The 24,111-nt window shown below is 40.0% G+C and overlaps 1 protein-coding gene across 2 annotated transcripts in view; it reads left to right on the plus strand.

Annotated features, from left to right (window-relative positions):
- Positions 1–24,111, plus strand: part of ano10a (anoctamin 10a) — a 38,707-nt gene that overhangs the window by 11,150 nt on the left and 3,446 nt on the right. Inside the window, exons 8-14 of one of the 2 annotated variants that reach the window (XM_059339527.1) lie at positions 1,766–1,821; positions 1,928–2,002; positions 2,836–3,024; positions 3,133–3,324; positions 4,811–4,939; positions 18,046–18,162; positions 20,461–20,480. In XM_059339527.1, coding sequence (XP_059195510.1) covers positions 1,766–1,821; positions 1,928–2,002; positions 2,836–3,024; positions 3,133–3,324; positions 4,811–4,939; positions 18,046–18,162; positions 20,461–20,480 — 778 coding nt within the window. The remainder of the gene's footprint in view (positions 1–1,765; positions 1,822–1,927; positions 2,003–2,835; positions 3,025–3,132; positions 3,325–4,810; positions 4,940–18,045; positions 18,163–20,460; positions 20,481–24,111) is intronic. The other variant, XM_059339526.1, reaches the window with a different exon arrangement.

Genomic DNA, 24,111 nt, shown 5'->3' on the forward strand with positions numbered 1-24,111 from the left:
GTGACGTCCATGCTCTGAATCTATTGTTTGTTTCCTGAAGACTCTTAATATTAACCCAACTTTGATTACAGCAGTGCTGAAACCAAGAGTCTATTTTTAAGCACAAAGTCGGTCAACATCAGTTTTGATAATGCCACTGTCCTAAATGGGAGCACGAGCAGCTTTCATCACTACAGTAAAGACAATATTTTTGCTGTTGGATTGTTGGTTAGCAGTGGTGGAATGTAAGTACATTTACTCAAGTACTGTACTTAAGTATAATTTTGAGGTACTTGTACTTTACCTGAGTATTTCAATTCGATGTAACTTTATACTTCTACTCCACTATATTTTGAGGCAAATATTGTACTTTTTACTCCACTACATTCAGCTGACAGCTTTAGTTACTTTTCTGGTTGAGATTTAACATGAAAAAGCTGATCAATTTAATGTGATTAGACACTTTTTTAATTAAACCCTAAGTAGTTAAAATGAGCCCTACCTTGAGAAAATGAAAACGCTGCTTACGTAAATGCATCAGTGAAAATAATCTTATAATATATTGGAATATATTTATCAATTTGAGTGGGTCCATTCTGCATAACAAGAACTTTTACTTTTGATAATTTAAGTACATTTTGATTCTGATACTTTTGTACTTTTACTTCAGTAAGTTTTCAATGCCGGACTTTTACTTGTAGTGGAGTAATTTCACAGTGTGGTATTAGTACTTTTACTGCAGTAAAGGATCTGAAAACTTCTTCCACCACTGTTGGTTAGGTAACCAATTCATCCTGAGAAAATTGTGCCTGGGCCTGGAGAATAGTAAGCCTGTGGACATTAATGACACTATAATGTTGCATTATAGGGATTGTAGGAGTTACCATTTATAGACCTTGATCCCTTGGTAGTAAAAATCTACATGCATTGGTATTTTTAATCCTGATGTTGAATTTACTTCTGATCCGTCTCTCTCCAGTCATCAAACTCACTTTTTTTTGTGCATACATTACTCTGAAACAAGCAGGCAGCAAGCAGGCAGCAACAAAACAGTCAAGCCAGGATATCTCAGATAAATGTGCACTTGTGACGTCATTTAGAGCCAAAGTCTTTGTAATAATGACAAAGAGTGGACCAATCGGGAAACAATAAAAGCTGTCAATCATGAAGTTACACCCCTGTTTTATATAATCAAATGGCTAATTAAAGCCAAACTTGTGGAAAAGTTAAAACTTTATGACTAGAACTACCTAAAATGACAGAGACCATCTTTGGGAAGAGCAATCCAGATGTTTTGGCCTTACTTGTGGGGAGCTGTCATGACATCAATCTTTATATACAGTCAATAATGAATAAACACAATAAATGAACAATGAACAAGAATGACAACAATAAGAAAGATGATGCACAGTGTGACAAAGACAAACAAATACAATAGACAAACAACATTAACAAAAAGAACTACAAATACATAGGGTTGCAAAGGGGTGGTACATTTCCAGAAACTTCCCATGGGAAGTTAAGCTGGGGAATTTTGGAAATATTCAAAATAAAAAAACATGAAATTTCAACTAATATTTCTAAGTAGATCTTTATCAAGTTTAAATTATTTTAAACATTTAGTTATTTTTCTGTTGGATGGCAAGTGACATAAACTATAATGCAGATGTGATTTATATAAATATTTCTTTATCTTGAGTAAGGACATGATGTGCGGTGGGTGAAATAAATAAGGCTGAGATGTTACTGACATGCTCCTAATGTGTTGTTTCCTCTGTGTATTTAGAAAACCACAGGCTCGAGTCTTCACATCAGAATCACTTAGTCCTTAAAGTATTAGTAGTGAGTAAAAATTACATATTTGTATTTTCCATAACATTTCACCAGTCTCGTCCTTCAGTGATCAGAGTGCAACTTATCATGGCCGTCTTGACTCTTTTCCCTATAGTTCAACTTCTTCAACTGTTTTGCCTCGTTGTTCTACATCGCCTTCGTCATGCAGGACATGATGCTGCTCAGACAGGTAGGCCCAGCTCATTTACATCCTACCTTAATTTAGGGCTGGGTGATACGGACCAAAAGTCATTTCTCGATATATTCAGGCTGAATATCGATATACGATAAATATCCTGATATTTTTATCGTAAAGTGAGAGCTAATGTTCTGTCAATGTTAAGTCAAGTATGAAGATGATGATGTCACAAGTAATTTTATTGAAACCGTTTATTACTGAAAATAAATACTGTATAACAACAGGAGTGCCTTAAAAAAAAAAAAATCAAAGCTGCATAAAGTGCACATTTAAATAAAAAAAATATATTAAGTAAAAATAGCCTATGAAATAAAATAGGCCAATCTTTTTCTGAAATAAATATATTTATATGAGAAAAGAATAATGAACATTTTCAAGAGAACTAAATATGACAAACCCTTATATATAAAGAATGCAAATATTTTGAAGTATATCGATATATGTGATATGGTCTAATACCATATCACATTTAAAAATATATGAATATATTTTTATATCAATATATCGCCCAGCCCTACCTTAATTCCATCAAGTTTTCTTATCTTCCTTCTTCTTTTCCATTTCACTTATTTTCTTACTTATTAAACTTGCTTCAGTTTCTTTCCTTGACTCCTTTGTTACTTTCCTCTTTACTTACTACCACTCCCCCTGTGTTCTTTCTTCCTCTTCCAATTACTTTCTTACTTCCACTATTTAGCTTTGTCACCTTCCATTTATCTTATCTTTTCTCAACTATTCCCATGTTTATTTCCTTCCTTCACTGTCTTTATGACTTTTTTTCTTTCTCCATTTATCCCACCCCCTCTCTTCTTGTCTGTATACAGAGTCTGGCCACATTGTTGATCACCAGTCAGATCTTGAATCACTTCATGGAGGCCTTCCTGCCCTACTGGCTTCAGAGGAGACGCAATAAGAAAATGATGCGCAAAGTCCAGAAGAGAATAACTCTGGAGGACAAAGAGTTTCCTCTGGGCGTGCAGGTTCGACTGGAGGCCGACATGAGCACATACTTGGTAGGTCACATGGTCTATTTTTTATGTTGATTAAAGATTTGAGATTATTTTGTTGTCGTTTGTGTTTCTGAGTCTTCATTTGTGTGTGTGTGTGTCTCCTTTTCTCAGGGCACCTTTGATGACTACCTGGAGCTGTTCCTGCTGTTTGGATACGTCAGTCTGTTCTCCTGCGTCTACCCTCTGGCTGCTGTCCTGGTGGTGTTGAACAACATCACAGAGGTTTACTCTGATGCCTTCAAGATGTGCCGTGTGTTCAAAAGACCCTTCTGTGACCCAGCAGCCAACATCGGAGTCTGGCAGGTGAGAAACACACTATGACAGGTTGCTTCAGCAACTTTTTTTTTTACATTTATCAGATTTTTCTTGGCACAAAAGAGACAGTCAGTATTGTTTTTTGGAAATGAAACCACATAAAGTGCAGACCAAAGCAAAGGTTCAAATATGTCTGAACAGCTAGAGACCAATAACTGCACATATTGGCCCTCATTTATCAAACGAGCGTACGACAGAAAGTGAGCGTAAAGTGGGCGTACGATCATTTCTACAAGGCTCGGCATTTATCAGTCTGGACGTGAGCGGAGGGTACGATCACATCTCACGTCTGCTCTCAGCTCGTGTACGCAGGTTTGAGTCAGGCTGAAGTCCACGTCTGAGTCGGAGAATTGATCTTCAAATCAAACCAAAGCACATTTAGGCTACATCATTTATCACTAAAACATCATTAAAAATAAATACACCCTGCGACCGTGAAATTCTTTAAACAGAATACTAGCTGAGGCTATTAAATGTTGTTGTCTTCTGCTGTTTACCGTTATCCTGCTGACACCAGAGCATCAGCATCTCCTTCACCAGCGGTGCTGACCCAATGGAAACATTCCCATTCAGCCACAGGCTCCTCTGACTGGGACAGAATTCTGAATAAATGTAAAGAAGTTAATAATATCTCTCCATTGTAATAATTATAATATTTGCATATTATATAGGCTATTAGGCTTTATATATCTCGATGTATAAATGAAATATTCCAACCTCACCGGGAGTTTAATGGTCCAGTGCTACTTTGCTGACAGCACCACTGATTTCCTTCCTTTTCACTTTTTATGCTGCCAAACAAAACCAGTTTGTTGTGTTGCAGCTGTTGGACGTCAGCGTTTCACTTTCTGCCTCTGAGAAATTCCTCTTCTTTTGGATTAAAACTTACTTTAAAACATTATTTACCTCCTGGCTGCAACCAAAAAGCTGTAAAAAAATGCAAGTTTGTGCTCCAAATGTAAAATATTCACCAAACTTGTTTAAGTTTATAACTATAAGTACTTTTATTTCATAAACCTCGCTGTGTATTTCTGTAAAATGTCTATTTCGCTCCTGTTGTTTTTTGTAACAGTGCACTAATAAAGCTGACGTATTGCACCCTTCGGTGTCGTAAACTCTCGAGGCGAGCCATCTGAATCGGGTATATATTATATATATGTATTATATATATATTTGGGTGTGGTATTTAAATGACGCTTGTTTCGAGCCGCCACATTTATCAACAGCTGATCATTCTTACACTGTGATTGGAGAGATACGATCGTTTGATGAATCACAAGTGAACCCTGTCGTAAGACGAAATAAACACTCAGATCTGCACTTGTTTCGTCGTTTGTTTGATAAATGAGGGCCAATGTCTGTTGTTGTCTGTCTGTTATGTGATTTGAGTACACAATTAATGAGACAAACATTTTTACCGATCCAAACAGAACCAACCGATTAAGAAACTGCTGCTTTGTCTGTATGTGTCCAGCTTGCCTTTGAGGCCATGAGCGTGATCGCTGTTGTGACCAACTGTTCGCTGATAGGCATGTCTCCACAAGTCAAGGCTTACTTCTCCGAATCAGAGACCCAGCTCATACTGTGGACAGTGGCTATTGAGGTATTTCATATTCACACTCATACACAAACACACTCCCATGTGCATGATCCCATACAGTATCTAATTGTTCTGATATGAAAACAATTACTTATACGTTATAAAACGTATCAGAATGCCAAAAGCTCAACTAGCGTCTAAGGAGCTGATTCTGAGTCTGATTGTCAAAATAAGGACGTCCAGAGCCAAGCTGTAAGATCAAGGATTAGCAGTGTAAATACTGATTAACTTCTAATTTCTTGTTCATTGTAACCTATTGTGCTATGGATACACAACCTACTAAACCCTGCAGTATGCTGCATCATGTGATTGAATAACAGCCAGCACCAGTCAAAGACAGTATGTCTCAATTCATGTCCAAAACTTCTTATTATATTAAACCTGACCTTGAGCTACAGTATGTTTAGCATTTTTAGCTCAAGCTGTAGATGGAAAGTTCACTGAATTTGGTTGAAAATGAGATATGAATTTTGTGAAACAGATTTTGTTAACAGTGGCTCTGGAAGCCATACTAGTGAAGCAGCTTCTGCAACACCAGAACCCTGGAAGTAATACATCTAAATGCATCTCCAGTGTTCAGTTACACCTGTGCAATCCTCTGTGACATACCAACATGTCTGCAGTGAGAAACATCGACTCTTAGTTCCGTCCTAATATGTTGGATACAATAATGTTTTTACAACTACACTGATCAATATTGGAACCACATTCAGAATGAAGAGTCCTGAACATTTTTGTTATTGGTCAACTGCTCAGGTTGAAATGAGGTAGATTTTGAAGAGAATTATCAGGATTACTGACAGGTAATTATTTATATATGACCAGGTTTTCACATAAAAGGAATTTGCCTTTGTGTTATGTCAGTATCAGTAGGGGTTTGGTCCTTGTTTAACACAGGAGGAAACTGTTTTTGTGGTTGTAGGGGAACAGTTTGTGTCTGGGGTGGGGTGGGGTGCCACAATCTTTCCTGGTGGCTTATAAGTCCTGTAGGGTCTTCATGGTTCTTGAGGGACAGCACATTCAGGGGGCTGTGGCTCAGTCGGTGGTATGATCCCTGACCATGGCAGTATAAAAGAGGTTGCTAATCAACAAACTTGAGAGCCCTGTTAACTTGAGTGATGGATCTGAATAATTATAAGTGTCTATACATAGAACATGAATTTGATGCTGGTGATCTGTCCGCTCCAATGACACTCTCACACTCTTTATGATCACTTGTTTATTTAAGAATGAGATATTTTATGCATGTCTAGATATTTGTGGGGTAACTGAAAAGAGAAAAACAAATATGTAAACAAATATGAAAGTGTAGACATCTGAAACAGTAATGAATAAACAATATGATATGATATAAACAAGTTTGAAAATGACAATTATGTTGACGAAATTGAACAACAATGAATAATTCTGAGCAGAAGCATGAAATAAATAAGGCAGCGTCAATATTTTACACATTTGAACGAAAAGGCTCTGCTGCATAGGCCTGTTAATCACACACAGACTAGGTCATTGCGATTCGGCCCCTAACTGGTGCGTCATCGCTCACAGTGCAACTTAACGGTAGGGAAAAGTCTGACATAAACTATACATATATTGATTGTAAACATGAAAATAAACTGAGCATACGTGATACAGGAATAAGGATAAGAATTAAAACAGGGCGACCAAACACACAGAAACAAACCAAACTCTGCTCTCACCTCTTAAGGATGCACACAGACAGTAGCAGACTCAGACTGTTTGAAGGGCAGGGGCGAAAAAATAAAAAGGGCACACTCTGCACAACACTGGGCCCCACCAGTGGCAAAAAACTATGATGCATCATGTTCGGTGAAATAGTCCTCAGCCTTGATTATGACTAGCATTAAATTAAAGGAGATCCAGATCAAAGATAAAATTTGTAAATTTTTAAGTAAAATGCATCAATCTTGTGCACTTTGAGAGCTAAATGAGAGCAAAAACCTCACATAACATTTTTCACAGTTCGGTGATATTGTATTATAGAATGTTTATTGATATCTTACTGTGTCACTTTTGTAATCACTGCAGGTAATTTTCTTGACTGGGATTATTTCTCTCTCTATTCCAAGGGCACTTGATCGTGTTTTCTAACTTGGCATCTAATTGCGCTTTTCTACTACGGGTACAGGCAGACTATTAATCTGCTTTTTTGCGGCAATTTTGACAATTGCACTAAGTTAATAGGTGAGCTGGCCAAACAAGAAGCACACAATATTCAGTTCTCCAGGATTTATTAACACATCCGTACTCCAAAACACCACTCAATCCCGGATGGTTATTTAACAAAGCAACAAAGCCCTGCACTGTGCCTGTACATATCATCATGAGTCGAGTTGCGCTCACTAGATGGAGCCAGAGTCCAAACTAGATCCTCTCAGATTGGAGTGATAGAGTGATACAGGGAGACAGAGGGAATGGTTTATCGAGACTGAGGGAAGGGGGGGCAGATTCTTTGTGCCCAAGTGTGTGTATTCCTGTCAGCCTATCATGTTTGGGCTTTATGTGTATATTATTATATCCAGCATGAGTCTCACTCTCCTGAGTCCATCTCTGTTAACGTTAATGTCAGTCCGCCCCCTTTTCCCTCTGTTCTATTCACACACACACACACACACACACACACACTGTGCCTCCAGGGAAAAAGCTTAAAATAACAGCACAAGCAGAAAAATAGTGAATGTGTAGTGAGCAGGGGATGCTGCAGTGTGGAGAGAATTCTCTAGGACACTTGTAGAGAAAACATTTGTATATTTGTGCTGCTTTAACAAGCTCCTGAGGGATGATTGTACTACCCTTGTAGTTATTGTCTCAGACTGTAAATGTTCTATAAAGTCCTACTGTACCTCACTGTTTGCAGGCTTTTCGCTGATGCTGAGGCAGAAAATGGGTCATATTGATTGTCTACATGTTTGATTGAATGTGTGGTCTGCCCACACACACACACACACACACACACACACACACACACACAGCTGAATGATAAACTTCACTGTTCGTGGAAAAGTTTGAGTGATTTTAACCATCTCTCTCCAAGCTTTCTTTGGTGATCTCAGGCTGCTGCAGGTGTAGAGCTGACTTTGTCCCAGCTGGAACCGGTTTTGATACTGTTAGTGATGTAGTGATGTTGTTTACAGTGTCAGTCAGAGAGATGAGTGGGTGCAGTGAAACCTATTTGTTATACAATACATCTCAAAAAGTTAGAATATCGTGAAAAAGTGCAATATTTATTGACAATTATTTTATAAAGTGAAACTCGTATAGTATATAGATTCATTACACGTAGAGTGAAATATTTCAAGCCTGTATTTCCTGTAATTTTGATGATTATGGCTTACAGATAATGAAAACACAAAACTCAGTTTCTTAGAAAATTAGAATATTAAATCAGATCAATAAAAAAAGGATATATTTACTAGTCAGGCTCCTGAAAAGTATCTTAACTTCTATACACTCAATATTGGTTGGGCTCCTTTTTCCATGAATTACTTCATTAATACGCCGTGGCATGGAGAAGATCAGCCTACGGCACCATGTTGCTCTGATATCGTCCTTCAGGTCATCTGCATCTGGTGTCTCTCTCCTTCCTTTTGACAACAGCCCATAGACTCCTATGGGGTTCAGGTCAGCCCAGTTTGCTGGCCAGTCCAGCCCAGTAACACCATGGTCACTGAACCAGCTCTTGGTACCTTTGCCAGTGTGGGCAGGTGCCAAGTCCTGCTGGAAAATGAAATCAGCATCTCCAAAGAGCTTGTGGAAGCATGAAGAGCTCTAAAATGTCCTGCTAGATGGCTGCTATGTTGACTGTGGACTTCAGAAAACAAAGTGGACCAACACCAGCAGAGGACATGGCCCCAAACCACCACTGACCCAGGACTCGCATATTGAACTTTTTCACAATATTCTAATTTTCTGAGACACTGAGTTTTGTGTTTTCATTATCTCTAAGCCAGAATCATCAAAATTACAAGAAATACAGGCGTGAAATATTTCACTCTATTTGTAATGAATCTACATAATGTATAGACATTCATTTCTCTTTCTGAAATGATTGCCAAAAAATATTGAACTTTATCACGATATTCTAATTTTTTGAGATGTACCTGTATGTTGCTTATTAGGAACAAACAAATGAATTCACCAGATCCTGATTTTGCACCAAACTCCCTGGAGGCTTTTTAAAGGAAGGTCACAAGGTTGCACTGTGAGAACCACAGTGTACTTGAGCTCTATCACTAGCAGGCAGCCCACAGCTTTTTACTTCGTTCTTAGCTTGGCTGACTACACCGAGGACCCACAGGATGTGACAGCTCCATGTTTTAAAATACATGCGAAAGGTCAGGTTATTTTCTTATTTTACATTCCAGGAGGTGCTTGCAGAGCTTTAGGATTTTAGTCTTGTTGATTAAAAACTCAGGAGATGGCAGGAGAGAGTTGCACTCTTGTGTCAACATGGAGCATGCCACATCTCATTCATCCCACCTTCCTCAAGCTGTCTCCTAAACATGACTTTTTATAGCAATGGACTTCACACCGGCCCCCGGGCTGATGTTCCCACTTCCTAGACTTAAACTCTGCACCCCCACCTGAATAAGAAGAGTAGGCAAGGTGCAGCTCTAGTGAGCACGGGAAAAAAACGAGGGCAGCTCACAGCATGTAGCAGAGAGTCAACTATTACTCTCTTTTCCTGTGTGGTTGTGTGTATCGGCGATCCACCCTGCCATGACATCCTGCACGCAGTGACACACAGGATCAGTTAGACTATACATTTACAGTGGCTTGCAAAAGTATTCATACCCCTCGGATATTTCACCCTTTTGTCACTTTTAGACATGAAATCAAGGTCAATATAATTTGGCCTTTTTAAAAAGAATTTGCAAAAAATATCTCTTTAATTTCTTCTTGTCCGGTCACTCAGATTGTGAGGTCGGCCAGCTCTAGGGCAGATTTAAACAACTGCCATACTGCTTTCATTTCTTAATGATGGTTTAACTGAGCTCTGGGGGATGTCAAGTGAGCTGGACATTTCTCTGTAGCCATCTTATGACTTATACTTTTCAATGATCTATTCTCTTATTTGCGTGGAGTGTTTTTTTTTTTTGTCTTCATGTTGCAATTGTACCAGGAATAGTGATGAACCAGAGACTGGACCTCCAAGACAGAAATGTTTTTATACTACGATCACTGACACATCATTTCACTAACTGTGACACTGCTGCATCAACTAGCTGGACCTCTGTTGAATTAGGTCAGTTACTTTAAAGGGGATGAATATTTTATACAATCATTTATTTTACCTTATATTTTTGCAAATTCTTTTTAAGGTTTTAAGGTTACATGGTTTCATGTGTATAAGCAACAAAAGGGTGAAACATCCAAGGGGGATGAATACTTTTGCAAGCCACTGTACATGTGTCCTCTTTATAGTATGTGCTTCAGACTCAGATCAAAGTGGAGATGGGAGGAATGAAAAGAATGGCTAAATGAAATGATGGTGCAAACAGACAGAATGGAAGATATGGAGAAACAGGGCGGAAATGATGGGTCTGAGGAGAGAGAGGGAAGGAGAGGATGATGGACAGAGGCAGGGGGAGGAAAGCAGTGCATGTGTGTTTATGATGAACCGGAGTCACAAGCTGATTGTACATCAGAGCACGTTCCTCCCTCTTCCAATCCAGCGCATTTCCCAGAATAGAGAAAGCAAGCTATTAAAGAGATGGGACAACAAAAATAATGAGAACCAGGTTGTGCAAAAATTAGTTTTTCCAGAGGGGAGCTACACACAGACACACACAGATGTTGCTTTTTGACACAACATCGAATATAAAGCCACAAGAGACGTTTCTTTATGTAAAGCTGTTAAAAGGCCAGTGAGTACACGCATCAAGGTTAATATTTCTCATTGAACAGTTTCAGCTCTCACTTGTTAGATCAGTTATTATCTTTTGTAATTGTTTTTATCTTGAAACAAGATTGAAACAGTCGAGGTTTAAAATCAAATCATTCAGCCCCTCTTATCTCAGTAAGGGGGTGGGGTGGGCTGGGTCGGTGGGAGCATAGCAGCGCCTCGTAGCTTTCCAGCAGCAGGGCTATGATACCTGAGTAATTACTATATGGGGCTTACACACATCAGTGAGCAGTAACCAGGCAACCGGCCAGCCTGCTACGGAAACAGAGACTTTCTTTCAGAGTCACGGGTCTGTCTGCTCACAGGCAAATATAGGTATAATGTCTTTACAGTTTGCAATCGAGTATATGTAACAAAGGATTTTATTAGTTATTATTAATTAGCAAATTATCTTCTCTTTTCTTTACATTTTAGACAACTTCTTTAGAAATAAGCTTGTACTATGGCTATAATTGCATGCTGCTGAGAAAATGACCTCCTGGACCGTCCTAAACCAAGAATGCAGGTTTTCCGAACAGTCTTTGTCCACCAGTGCCGAAAAACTTGAGCATCTTTGGATCTGCATACTGTATCTGTAAAGATTTTATTTCTCAGTGATACGTACACTCACAGACCACTTTATAAGGTACACCTTGTTAGTACCTCTTTTGCCTTTAGAACTGAGTTCTCATGGCATAGGTTCAACAAGCCAGTCTAGCACCAAAAACATGCCATGTTCAGTGTTCACTTCAGGCTATCAGAGCTGTTTAAAGCCACTCTCCAGTGTATTTTGACATTTTTATGATATTTCACATTTTACTTAATCAACGAGCCGGTAGAGTTGCAGGTAAATTGCTCTTGTGTGCTGTAACATCATTAGCTTACGTGTTTTGCATTTGACCAACCAACCTTTATGACTTGTCGGACCAAGTACATCTCTAGTGCTGACCATGCTCTAGATGCTCCATGCTCTCCATTTGTGACTCCTTCGAGGTCCCTCATGGCCTGGAGGCTGTCCATGACAGATGCCTGCCATGCCTTGGCATCGAACACCTGAGGCAGGCACTGACAGAGGATGGCTAGGTTGGTTTGGCTGGCCAGGTCTGGTAGTAGCACTGCTGAGGCTGACTTACTTCCTGCCAGAACGCTGCATTCAGCCAACCTCCAGCTTCTATATGCTATAGGCAGAGATCTCATGGGTCAGGAGCAGACTCCTTGAAGGACGCTGAAGCTGACCATTCAACAAATAAGCAATCCCTTCAGTTGACCATCTCACATATTTGGCCTGGATACTGCCCCTGTAGAGGCTGCTCCCTCTAACGTGCACTCTAATGATACATTTTAATCTTACTAAACACTGTTCACACTGAGTTTCAACCTTTTAAAGCTATTTATGTCAGTTTCAAATGACGGCATTATATTTACCTTATAAAGGTAGAGTAGAGTACAGTGTACCTGAGTCGGTAAAGTGGTTTATCAGAGCTTTTTCTCTTAAAACAGCTTTCTGCTACTGCCATAAAGGAGGTTGATGAGACTGAGTCCAGCAACAAAGCTGTGGACTGAACAACAAATATACAATGAGCTGAAAGCTGCTTAAACACTGACCCTTAACGTCAGGGCAGAGTGGTGATAATCACCAGGACACCATGCCAATCATGTCACTCATTGAGTCCATTTGTAATATGGAATAGTGTAGCTTGAAGTTAGTTAGACATAACTTACCAGATAGACAGTATTTGGTTACAATAAACATCCAGTAGGATTTTTTCCATGAAGTTTCAGCAGTTTGATTGTATTAGCTTTAGTGTAAAAGGTTAAATCATAGCTCTGTTTAATGAAGTCAGTATAATTTCAACAAAGAAAAAAGAGTTATAATTATTGTAGGCATGCACCGTATTAAAGGTGTCCATGTGTTCTGCCTCCATGTGGGTTTATCTGTTTCTCCTACAGTAGGTTAGCTTCAGCAGCCCACCATTGGTAATCTCATCATACTGTTTTTTAGATAATCAGATTAGCTTTTGCCCACTGGCTCTGCAAAAGCATCAGACCTGGACTCAGCAGTAATCCAGCCTAGCCAAGCATCTTCCTGTGTGCATGGCCTTTCCATGTACCGAGTGGACCAGGAACTCAGTGTACCAGGCAACTTAATCTTCCAACCTTCTCTTTCACAATGAGAGGCACTCACTGTGCAGCTGTTAATGTGTACAGAAACTGTGCGTGTGGACTGTTGTTTTTTTATGCAGTGATATATTTGCGGCAGGGAGGGAGTGTTGGGTTCTTAGCAGTGACCTGTAAATAGTCCTGTTAAAAACTGCAGTATATTGGACACGTTGGCCACCGCATGAAATGCTGCCTCATTTGTGACAGAGGAAATAATGGCACACACTCTTTTCCCTATCACACAACAACAATGAAAAAGGAGATTCTGAACATCTTTGCCCTAGAGTTTTACAAAAGCTCAGTTTTAAGTGACCCGAAACGCAGTTTGTGTGGATGAAAGGCTAAAGCACACTGAAAAAATGAAAAAAAAAAAAAAGTAGTAAGTGCCTGTGGATTATAGTCCGGTTATTGGTTGAAAGTGGGTAGTATTCATAGCAATCTCATGTTATAAGGTGGATTCATTTTCACTGACATGTCTCTATAGACTCTCTATAATAGCCATTAAGGCTGCATTAAAATTGGTTTATAATTAAAAATTGTCAGATAGCTATGTATCATGTCACTCATAGTGATAAACCCACATTATTGGTGTTTAAGCACCTTTAGACTCTTTTGCTCAGTACATTTAATGCAGTCACTGAGAATATCACAGTACATTTGTCTAGGTTTAAAATGATTCTGTGTCAAAAATGTTTTATCCAGAGTTCTTTTGTATCTCATTGTTTCTCTGTATTGTCTGGCTGTCAGGTTTGTATGGAAGAGGATTAGGGCCAGGTAGGAGAAAACAATAATGAGAGGTGGGGGGAAAAGCTCATTATGCACTTCGAGAAAAAAGGTGAAATACAATGTTGAGAAAAAAGTCACCTTTTTGAGTTGGGTAAAGTAGACTGCAAGCTCCAACCTGATTTTCCCCAATATGTGTAATATATGTCTGATCCTGCTCATGTCAGATCACATGTGAAACGGCAGAATTAGTACTGTAATTCTTCATCAGTGGGATTGATGGTGGATTGAAATGCTAATTTTCCAATTAACAGTGAAGGGGTACCATGGTAACAGCACAAGTGCTGAATACTGAATGGTGGAAAAATTAGTCTTGTAGTTGCATGCTCTCAAATTTAGCATTGTGCTATCATGGTTTGAGGTTATAGTCTTCAGATTAGGACACACACTTCTCATGGCTGACATTACAATAAGGAGGGTCCTGGGGACTCACAGGAGCAGACATGGGGGTCATGTAGGTGAAGGAGAAGAATCATGTATCTTTGCCAGTTCAGTGTACTTAAGTGTAGCAATGAAGATAAGAAAACCTTTCAAACTGAACATCTGAATTTCGATCACATCCATGATGTCAGGTAGATGTCAGGCTGAACTGAATTTATTGTCAGACCTTGAAAAGAACAACATTTCAGAAGTCACATTGTCCACTCAGTCTCAGCCTAACCTTGTGCTGCTGAACACTCACAAATATAAATTAGCCTTGAATAGAATTAACAATCAACTAAGAGCTGTGGTGTTTATGTGCACTTTCAATCAATATGACAAGTTGCCAAGATCAGGGCTTTCTGCACTGGTTCTGCTGTGCTGACTGGAGAGACAAGCATTTAGTCGTTGCATGGAAGTCCTTAGTAAAAACTGCAATGGCTCAGAACAGAGCTTTATTCATTACCACCGCTTTGTTTAACAGCTTATCATGGAAGCACATTGAGGCTCCACAGTTGTTGTCATCTTGTGTTACCTGAGATCATTGGTCTGTTGGTGTAGGACAATTTAGTAACATTAAAAGTAGGGCTGGGCGATATATCGATATAAAAGATGTATCGATATATTTTAAATGTGATATGGAATAAGACCATATCGCATATATCGATTATAGTTCAAATTTTTTTCTTTCTTTATATATATTAATGCTGCCCTTACAAAGGTTTGTTATATTCATTTGTTTTGTAATGTTTTGTTATTCTTTTCTCATCTAAATATATTTATTTCAGAAAAAGATTGGCCATTTAAATTTCATAGGCTATTTTTATTTAAGATATTTTTTATTTAAATGTGTACTTTATGGAGCTTTATTTTTTTAAAAAAGGTACTCCACTTGTTATGCAGTATTGATGTTCACTTAAATAAACGGTTTCAATAAAACTACTTGTGACATGTCATATTTGACTTTGACTGAACATTTGCTCCTCCCGGCCGATTGTCGAACCTCGGATTCAGGAGGAACAATGCGGCTTCCATCCTGGCCGTGGAACAACGGACCAGCTCTTTACCCTTGCGAGACTTCTGGAGGGGGCATGGGAGTTTGCCCATCCAGTCTACATGTGTTTTGTGGACTTGGAGAAGGCCTACGACCGTGTCCCTCGGGGAGTCTTGTGGGGGGTACTGCGCGAATATGGGGCACCGGGCTCGTTGCTACGAGCTATCCGGTCCCTATATAACCAAAGTGAGAGCTGTGTCCGCATACTCGGCACAACGTCAAACACGTTCCCAGTGGGTGTTGGCCTCCGCCAGGGTTGCCCCTTGTCTCCGATTCTGTTTGTGGTTTTCATGGACAGGATCTCAAGGCGCAGCCGGGGGGAGGAAGGGATTCGGTTTGGTGACCTAAGAATTGCATCTCTGCTTTTTGCAGATGATGTGGTTCTTTTGGCTTCATCAAGCCGGGACCTCCAGCACTCATTGGGGCGGTTTGCAGCCGAGTGCGAAGCGGTTGGGATGAGAGTTAGCACCTCCAAGTCTGAGGCCATGGTTCTCTGCCGGAAAACGGTGGACTGCCCCCTCTGGGTGGGGAGAGAGGTACTGCCTCAAGCGAAGGAGTTCAAGTATCTCGGGGTCTTGTTCACGAGTGAGGGTAGAACGGAGCGTGAGATGGACAGGCGGTTTGGTGCAGCGTCAGCAGTGATGCGGGCGTTGTACCGGACCGTCGTGGTGAAGAAGGAGCTGAGCCGGAAGGCAAAGCTCTCGATTTACCGGTCCATCTACGTTCCAACCCTCACCTATGGTTACGAACTTTGGGTAGTGACCGAAAGAGCAAGATCGCGGATACAAGCGGCTGAAATGAGCTTCCTCCGTAGGGTGGCTGGGCTCAGCCTTAGAGATAGGGTGAGGAGCTCAGACATCCGGAGGGAGCTCGGAGTAGAGTCGCTGCTCCTTCGCGTCGAAAGGAGTCAGCTGAGGTGGTTTGGGCATCTGGTAAGGATGCCTCCCGGGCGCCTCCCGTTAGAGGTGTTCCGGGCACGTCCAACTGGTAGGAGGCCCCGGGGAAGACCCAGAACACGGTGGAGGGATTATATCTCTCTCCTGGCCTGGGAACGCCTCGGGGTCCCCCAGGAAGAGCTGGACGTTGTGGCTGGGGAGAGGGACGTCTGGAATGCCCTGCTTAGCCTGCTGCCCCCGCGACCCGGCCCCGGATAAGCAGAAGAAAATGGATGGATGGATGGATGAACATTTGCTCTCACTTAAAAATAAAAATATCGGGATATATGTCTTATATCAATATTCAGCCTAAATATATCAGGATATGACTTTTGGTCTATATCGCCCAGCCCTAATTAAAAGTGCAATTATGATCTCTTACTGAAAATAATTGTTTCAAAATGTAGGTAAACATCCTTGGTGGAAGCTAGTGTCATATGGCTGAGCATTGTAATGTTAAGATTTGTCCCTTCGACTATGCTCTCAGTCTACTGTAGCAGGAACCAGTCCATTACTATGATGACCAGCAGGAATGAATCAGAGCAGCTGATGGCAGCTGGCACTGCTCCAGACTCAATGCAATGCATAGGGGTGTGTGTGTGTGTGTGTGTGTGTGTGTGTGTGTGTGTGTGTGTGTTCATGGCAGTTGAGAACTGTCTTTGCTTAGCACAAATGTAAGTGAATGTGCACTGTGGCTGATTCACGTCTTTCTGATGTGAGAAGAACATGAAGTACACAGTATTCTGGGTAACAGCTGATACATTATGCTACGTACCCTCGTACACTACATGTACTATTCTGTGTATGAATCAACAATAGAGAAACAGCAGGTTGTAATGGTTTATTGTGATATTTGGTTCTAAGACACCATTTGTAATGTTTGCAATTAGACAGTGATATGTTTGTTGTTGCTTCTGTAGTCCAGCACATTGGATTTAAAGTGAAACTATAATCATTATAATATTTTTAAGGCCTTTATTTAAACTCTAAGCTCACATTTTGTACAGGTCTTAGGGATTTCTTTTACATGGCTCCCATATTTTAGAACAGTGCAGCAAGAAAATGCTTATGTTCTTCATTTGTTGAATACTGAAAAAAGGCCCCTAAACAAGCCTGAAGTGAAGATGGCTGTATTCAGATACAGAGCATCACCAGGGAATTAAGGATAGTCTACAAGCCCCATCAGCAGACAGTCACTAACCGCATTTCCATTAAAGTCAAATCAAATTTTTAAGCTAAATTTTGAAATCAAAGAAAATGCGAACTAACGAAGCATGAGCATACTTTACTCAGAAGACGGTAGAAGAAGTAGAGATTGCGCAAGAGAGGAAAAAAAACAAAAAAAGAGGTTGCTAATCGGACAACTCTGGCCACCCATGAGAGAAAATAGGTTTTCAGGAATGAGATTCAACTTATAAGGCAACTTTTCATGCTAGAGGAAACAGCTGATCAACTTATTTGACAAAAAAACACCTCAAGTGAGCGTAAAAACTTTTATGCGCATTTTTCAAATTTTGGTGTTTCCATCAAGCTTTTCTCATAACAATCTTCAAAATGCACAAAGAGATTCATTGATGGAAACAAAGCTACTGATACTGAGCACATTTACACCTGGTTTGTTTCACCAAACTGCCTTATTTCTTCTGCTTCGAGGACATTTGTACAGAGGTTGACATCCTCTCTGATTTTACAGCACAGCATCCCATAAAAACAGAATAAACAGAAGAAAGTTATATTGATCTCTCTTTCATGCACGTTCTCCCCACTGCATTCTTTTTTGAGGATGTAAATAAAGGCTGAAAATACCTGAGTGTAAAGTGTCTCTAATGTGTCTATTGTTCTGTGGTTTCAGCACGGGCTGCTGGCCTTCAAGTTCATCCTGAGCTTCCTCATCCCAGATGTTCCCAAGCACATTCAGATCAGCCTGTCTCGTCTGGAGTTTGAGTCATTGGAGGCCCTCAAGAAAAAGGTACATTTCAACAGCATAGTAATAAAGGAACACCATGTTAAATGTCAAGTGTCACCAATGTTAACAAACTCAAGAGTGAGTTTTGTTTTTTTTAGTTGAGAAAAACACATTACAGTTATAATCATTGCACTAACCACAAAACAACGAGCCTTGGACGTGTTCTATGAATTCTAACTAAAACTCCACACATCTTAGCAGATAAACTTTTTGTAACATACATTCTTCTGTTTAGAAAAAAAGATCACTTCCTAAGTGTTTTTTCATCAGGCCAGACTCAAAACCACCATCAACATCTGTAAGCACTCCTCTCAGAGTTCCTCCCAGGACATAATTCAAAGTTCAGATCTTGATGCATGTCTTCTTGTGATAATTTGACTCTGTAAATAATGACGAAATGATGATGTATTTGTTATTTAAAATGGTGCCACTGCTCTTTTCCCTGTACTGGAGTTGATTTAAAAAAATTGCTTCCAAGTAAGTTAGGTTGGCTAACCTTGACTAAGAGACCGTATCATTATCCTGTCCTGCAAAAACACGGCATTCACTCCAGATTTGCACTGCAGGGTGAAGATCAGATATGTAAAAACATGTCATGTTGCCATTAGCTGTGGAAACTGGACACAGTGCAGATTGGACATTTGTAATATCAGTGAATTTTCATTTTGTCTTCTCTTCAGTCAGGAAGAGACCGAAGGGCCCTTTATGATACACAGAGCACCTAATGATTCCTTTGTTCTAACATATCTAACCACATTGTTTCTGTTTGCTGCCATAGCAGACTGAGATGTTAAACAAAAGGATGCTCTTTATCAGGCTCACTCAAACAAACGGTCTCTGACATACTACATCATCATGGCGTGTGAAATTCACTTTGTTTTCAATGTACAGTTTGTTCCTAGATAAGTGAAAATTCCACAGGCTGATCACAAAAGGAACCAGATGACATGGGCTGCCTTTGCTTTATCAACCTCAGGGAGCAGGGAGACACTTTCACTCCTTTCTTCAACCTTGTGCAGCCAGTTAGAGTCTGAAGTTCAGAAGCTGTTGGAAAACATGTGTCTGCATTGTATTAACAGCCAAATGCTTGTGTGAGCATTACAGATTGTATATAAATAATGTACATAGTCACTGTGACGTCACCTATTGGTTTGAACTGGAGCATTAACTGGATTGAATGTTAATTTTGTCTAGCAACAAACAAAAACAAACTGTATGTAATTTACCGATAAACTCCGAGGGTACCTGGTGTAAGATTTACAAATCCCATATGCACACCGTTTCACCTTGTTGCTCAGAGCTCAAAGCTTGATGGACCCTCTTCTCTTAGTAATGGTTGCTAAGGTATGATTGGAGGAGTGTTCAGGGGAGGAGTTTTGCGGATGGTCAATTCACATTTGAACAAAATGTCAACGCATTTGCTCTCAGTGGGTGGATGAAACATAAATAAATCTTCCCTGCTAAAATGGCCAAAATCACTACGAAGATAAATACATGTATAAATACAATAATGTAATGATATAATGTATATTTCACAGAAAGTAAAGCAGCTGAAAGTGTAATGTAAACTAGTATATTGCACATAGTGACCATGTTCACAAGCATCTCCATGTCTGACCGACAATGCAATGTCAAACTGTGGTGCATGAGCCACTGTATAGGAGCTTTATATAGTGGAGATATATAAATGTCACATACATTACAGTGTTAATGCTGATAGAATATTTGCCTTGGTGTATGGCATTAGTAAGGTGATTTAGTCCAACATACATGAGGACACACACACACACACACACACACACACACACTCACTCTGGGTGGCCCTGTTGAGGCTGTGATAACTCCTGAGCCGAGACGTGTAGACGTGTTCTGTATATTCATACCCATAGCTTCCCATTGAGCATTAAGAATGGCTCTTGATTCCTGTCCCAGAGCACTTTGCTGGAGACAGATGGTGTGCCCTATGTTAATAGTATTGCATTGGCTCCACAGTAAAGCATTAGCTTGGTCGGCACCACAGCCATTTGTCTGATGTGGACTGACGGGGCTGAGTGCTCCTCTGATGAGCTGTTTGGCTTTGGCTTCATCATCTCTTATGTATGTGGTTTCTGTCAGACTCCTGCTGCTGCACAGTCTGTATCCATTTTACAGCTTTGACTCTTTAAATGCAGTTTGCCCAGCTGCAATTTACACAACTCAGTCTTCTGATACAGAGATACATTGCACAGCTGCAGGCCTGGCCTGGAGTCAGCTGTGTGTTTGTTCTGATCCATGTTGTTCTGTGGTCTCTTGGTTCTGCAGAGACAGCCCCATCATGGAGGGTGAGTAGCTGCGCTGTGTGACTTTGGATCATACTGACACTGTTCAGTGGGTTTGTGTTTTCTCTTGGATGTTATTCCTCTTTAATATTGTTGAATGTTCATCTAATATCCTAACTCAGTGGTTGGTTTGTGAATCTGTGGTACTGTATAACATGGAGTTTGGGACATTCATCAGCATCTCAGTCATAACAAGATTAAACAGTCAGCATGGCAGAATACTTCACGTCATCACATCCTCTGGTTGACTTACTCTACCTTAAATGTTTTTTTTTCCCTTGATGACCCCTGTTTGACCTCGGAAAGATAGACTGACTGAGTCAGAGTAAAGTGAAGGAAGTTAGACTGCTTCTTGAGGAACAGTAGAGTGACACCAGACTGAGATGGAAACACAGAAACACTGGCTGTTTTTTGGCCTGTTTGATGACTTAATTTACTGTTTGTGGTGTTGAAACCAGTTTATCCTGCATTGGTGCACATATTGCAGGAGGAGCCCACAGATCATTCGCCTTCATCAACATACATTAAGTCCAAGAACAAGTACAAGAATAATCATTCTCAAGTGGCACAAATGTGATGTAAGACTGTTTGTGACATTGATCAGTTTTGCCATATTTAGAAAAATGCACCTTATCCCCAACAGAATAATTAATATGAATACTAAAATCGATCCCAGCTGACGGTGGGTGAGAGGCGGGTTCACTCTAGTAAGGTCTCCACCAGGCGGCAACCTCCGGGTCTGAGCAAGGAGGCAAACCAGGAAGTACCTTAAGCTGCATTCTACCGAATATTCCAGCAGGGGGCGCTAAGTTTGGCTGCAAAAACATTTCTGTCCATTAATTTCAATGCAAAATGAGAAAACTTCTCACTTGATTTATTACCTCAGAAATGTTTTTAGGACACTTTGATCTCAGTCACTAGTAAAAAAATCTTTTTCAAGACAATTATGTTAATAGTGTAAATAATGGCCCCATTTAGAAGAAAATAGAAGATAAAGAATCGTATGATTTGGGGCGTGGCTACCTTTGATTGACAGATGGCTAACAAGGTGAGCCGTCATCAGGAGAGAAGCAGAACAATGTGTATCTATGACAACATGTCAATAAAGTTATATATAACGTTATATAGATATAAAAAAGTACATTTAGCGGTTTGGTCTCATAACTTTGACCCTTTCACTGTATTTTCACTTAATGACAGTTTATTTGAACGTTTTGTTCATTAAAATGTCTTGTTCAGCATTTAGTTTGACTAACAGACTCTCCAAGGAGTCGCTGTTCAGTTTTATGATGTAAGTAACGAACATTTTGTTTTTGTTTTTTGCCAAAATGAACATCCCAGTTAATGCTAACATGAATCAGTCAGGTTGAGGTGTAGAGAGGCGTGTAGTCAGTGTCGTCAGATCCCTCTCGCTGAACTCGATGCTTCCAACGGGCCACAAACCAATGGGTGACATAATGGTGACTATGTCCATTATTTATACAGTCTATGGTCTCCACACTATCACAGGGCAGACAACCATTCAAGCTCACAAAATAAACCTAACATGCAAACTCCACACAGAAGAACCGCAAGCCATAGTGGAAGTAGAGCCGGAGTAGTGCCAAATGCAACGGCTGTGTGTACAATATATTATAATTATATACGCTATATTGTAAATTTAGCAGACACACAGCAGTAGCATTTGGCACTTCTTCTTTTGAACAGAAAAACTTCCATCCTAAGTATATATACCACACTTATATGCTTCGCACACTGTAGCGGAGTTCTACAGTTCAGAAAAAGTATTGCTAAATGCATAGGTTAGATTGTTTAGGTGGGCAAAATATGTTTTGTGTGAGTCCCGGTCTGCATCTATAAGTTGATTTGTTTCCTGCCTGGAGTGCATCTGGTTCTCCAACCTGGGAACATGCAGACCATCATCTACTGACTGAACTATCCCTTTAATAAACTTTAAGAAAAAGTACAATTCTCTTCACCATTTATCATGGTGGCCTCCAACTGACACACACCTGCTCTATGTGTCTGCTGGTCTCTGAGAGCAGGATGTGATTCTTCTTTTACTCTTTAGTAACAAATGGCACACTGTCACACATCTGTTGTGAACATGAATAGAAATGGAAGCATGAATGAGTTGATCAGAAATACAATGACGAGTGTGCAGATGGTCTTTGTGAATGAGTCAAGAGTTGTAGGATTTAATGATTCAGTGGACTAATATTTGTGATTCTAATGCAACAAGCTGTTTTTCTTTGTGTCCTTCTCTACAATATGAATGTAGTGAACTCGACGTGCACACACACAGGCAGACAGTCACAGGAGTGTCTGTACATTCAGATAAAGTGGTGCTGAGCTCACATTCCCACAGCAGACACTTGATCAGACTGACAAGTGACTTTCTTGGCTGCACTTCTCCAGCTACCAGTCAGCTTCCTGCGCCACCATCTGAGCAGATCAATCACAGCAGAGAGGACACTTCATACCTTCACCCTGACTTCATCACACACAGAAACAGTAGATACAGCTGACAGCTTTCCATTTGTTGTCATCCCAGTGAACACAAATGAAAAGATGGAGCTTTTGTAGCACCTGCCAAAACACGATGTCCAAACACAAAGTGCACAGACAGACAATCAGTGCGGAGAGTTCATTTCATGGCAGAGGGAACAAAGCTGTTGCTTCAGTGCTGTGTAGTGAGGCAGTGAGCAGGATAGGCGTGTGTGGTGTTGTGACTTCTGAATATTTTAGCACGTTAGAGTGGAAGTGAAACAGTCAACCCAATTAACATTATTTACTAGATTGAGTTCCATTCTTATCAATAATTACATAACAAACGTGACAAATATAAAGGAAAACGGAGCACCGTTTTATCTTTTGTGATCAATGTCATCAATGTTTGTATAGAGCAGGGCGGGTTGAGTGATGCTCCAGAGGGGGGCGATATGGCCCTTAAAGATTATCACAATATTTCACAGTATTTTTGCAATTGCAATATTCTTGACAATGAGACAAAATACTGAAAAATATATAGAGAAAAAATGATTAAATGATGATTAAAAATGATTTGCTGTATATGTCTGTATAAATGAGAATCGTACAAGATAATAAGAATCAACCATATATCTAAATTGTAGTATAAAGTGCAAATCTCAACAGTTGACAAATACAAAAAAATGTGCTCTTAAACCGTGCCTAAAACGTGCATTCTTTCTAATGTCCAGCAGGGGGCAACTCCACTGGTTGCAAAAAGAAGTCAGTTTGTATGTTGGAAATTAGCCTACTTCTTAGTTGATTTACGACCTCAGTAGACATTGTCATAATGAGTTTATACCCAACCGTTAGATTTAAGTATTCTTTAATACAGCATATTCTGGTCCTATTTAGAGGAAAATACATGATTGGTATGCTTTAGTGTGGGGCTACGGTGCACTCTGTAAACTTTGACCCTTTCACAGTGTGTTTTCATTACACTAAGTTAACTGGAACATTTTGCTCACTTAAAAATCTTGTCTTGTTTAGCACTAGTGTTAGCTGATGAATTAACATTATTCCAGCTACCGAGACATTCTGCACATTTACTGGTAGCAAAAAAACACTTAAACCTTGGCCTTAAACCAAGACGGCAATGGCCAAA

Source organism: Centropristis striata, chromosome 8 (assembly GCF_030273125.1).
Source record: "Centropristis striata isolate RG_2023a ecotype Rhode Island chromosome 8, C.striata_1.0, whole genome shotgun sequence".
NCBI lineage: Eukaryota > Metazoa > Chordata > Actinopteri > Perciformes > Serranidae > Centropristis > Centropristis striata.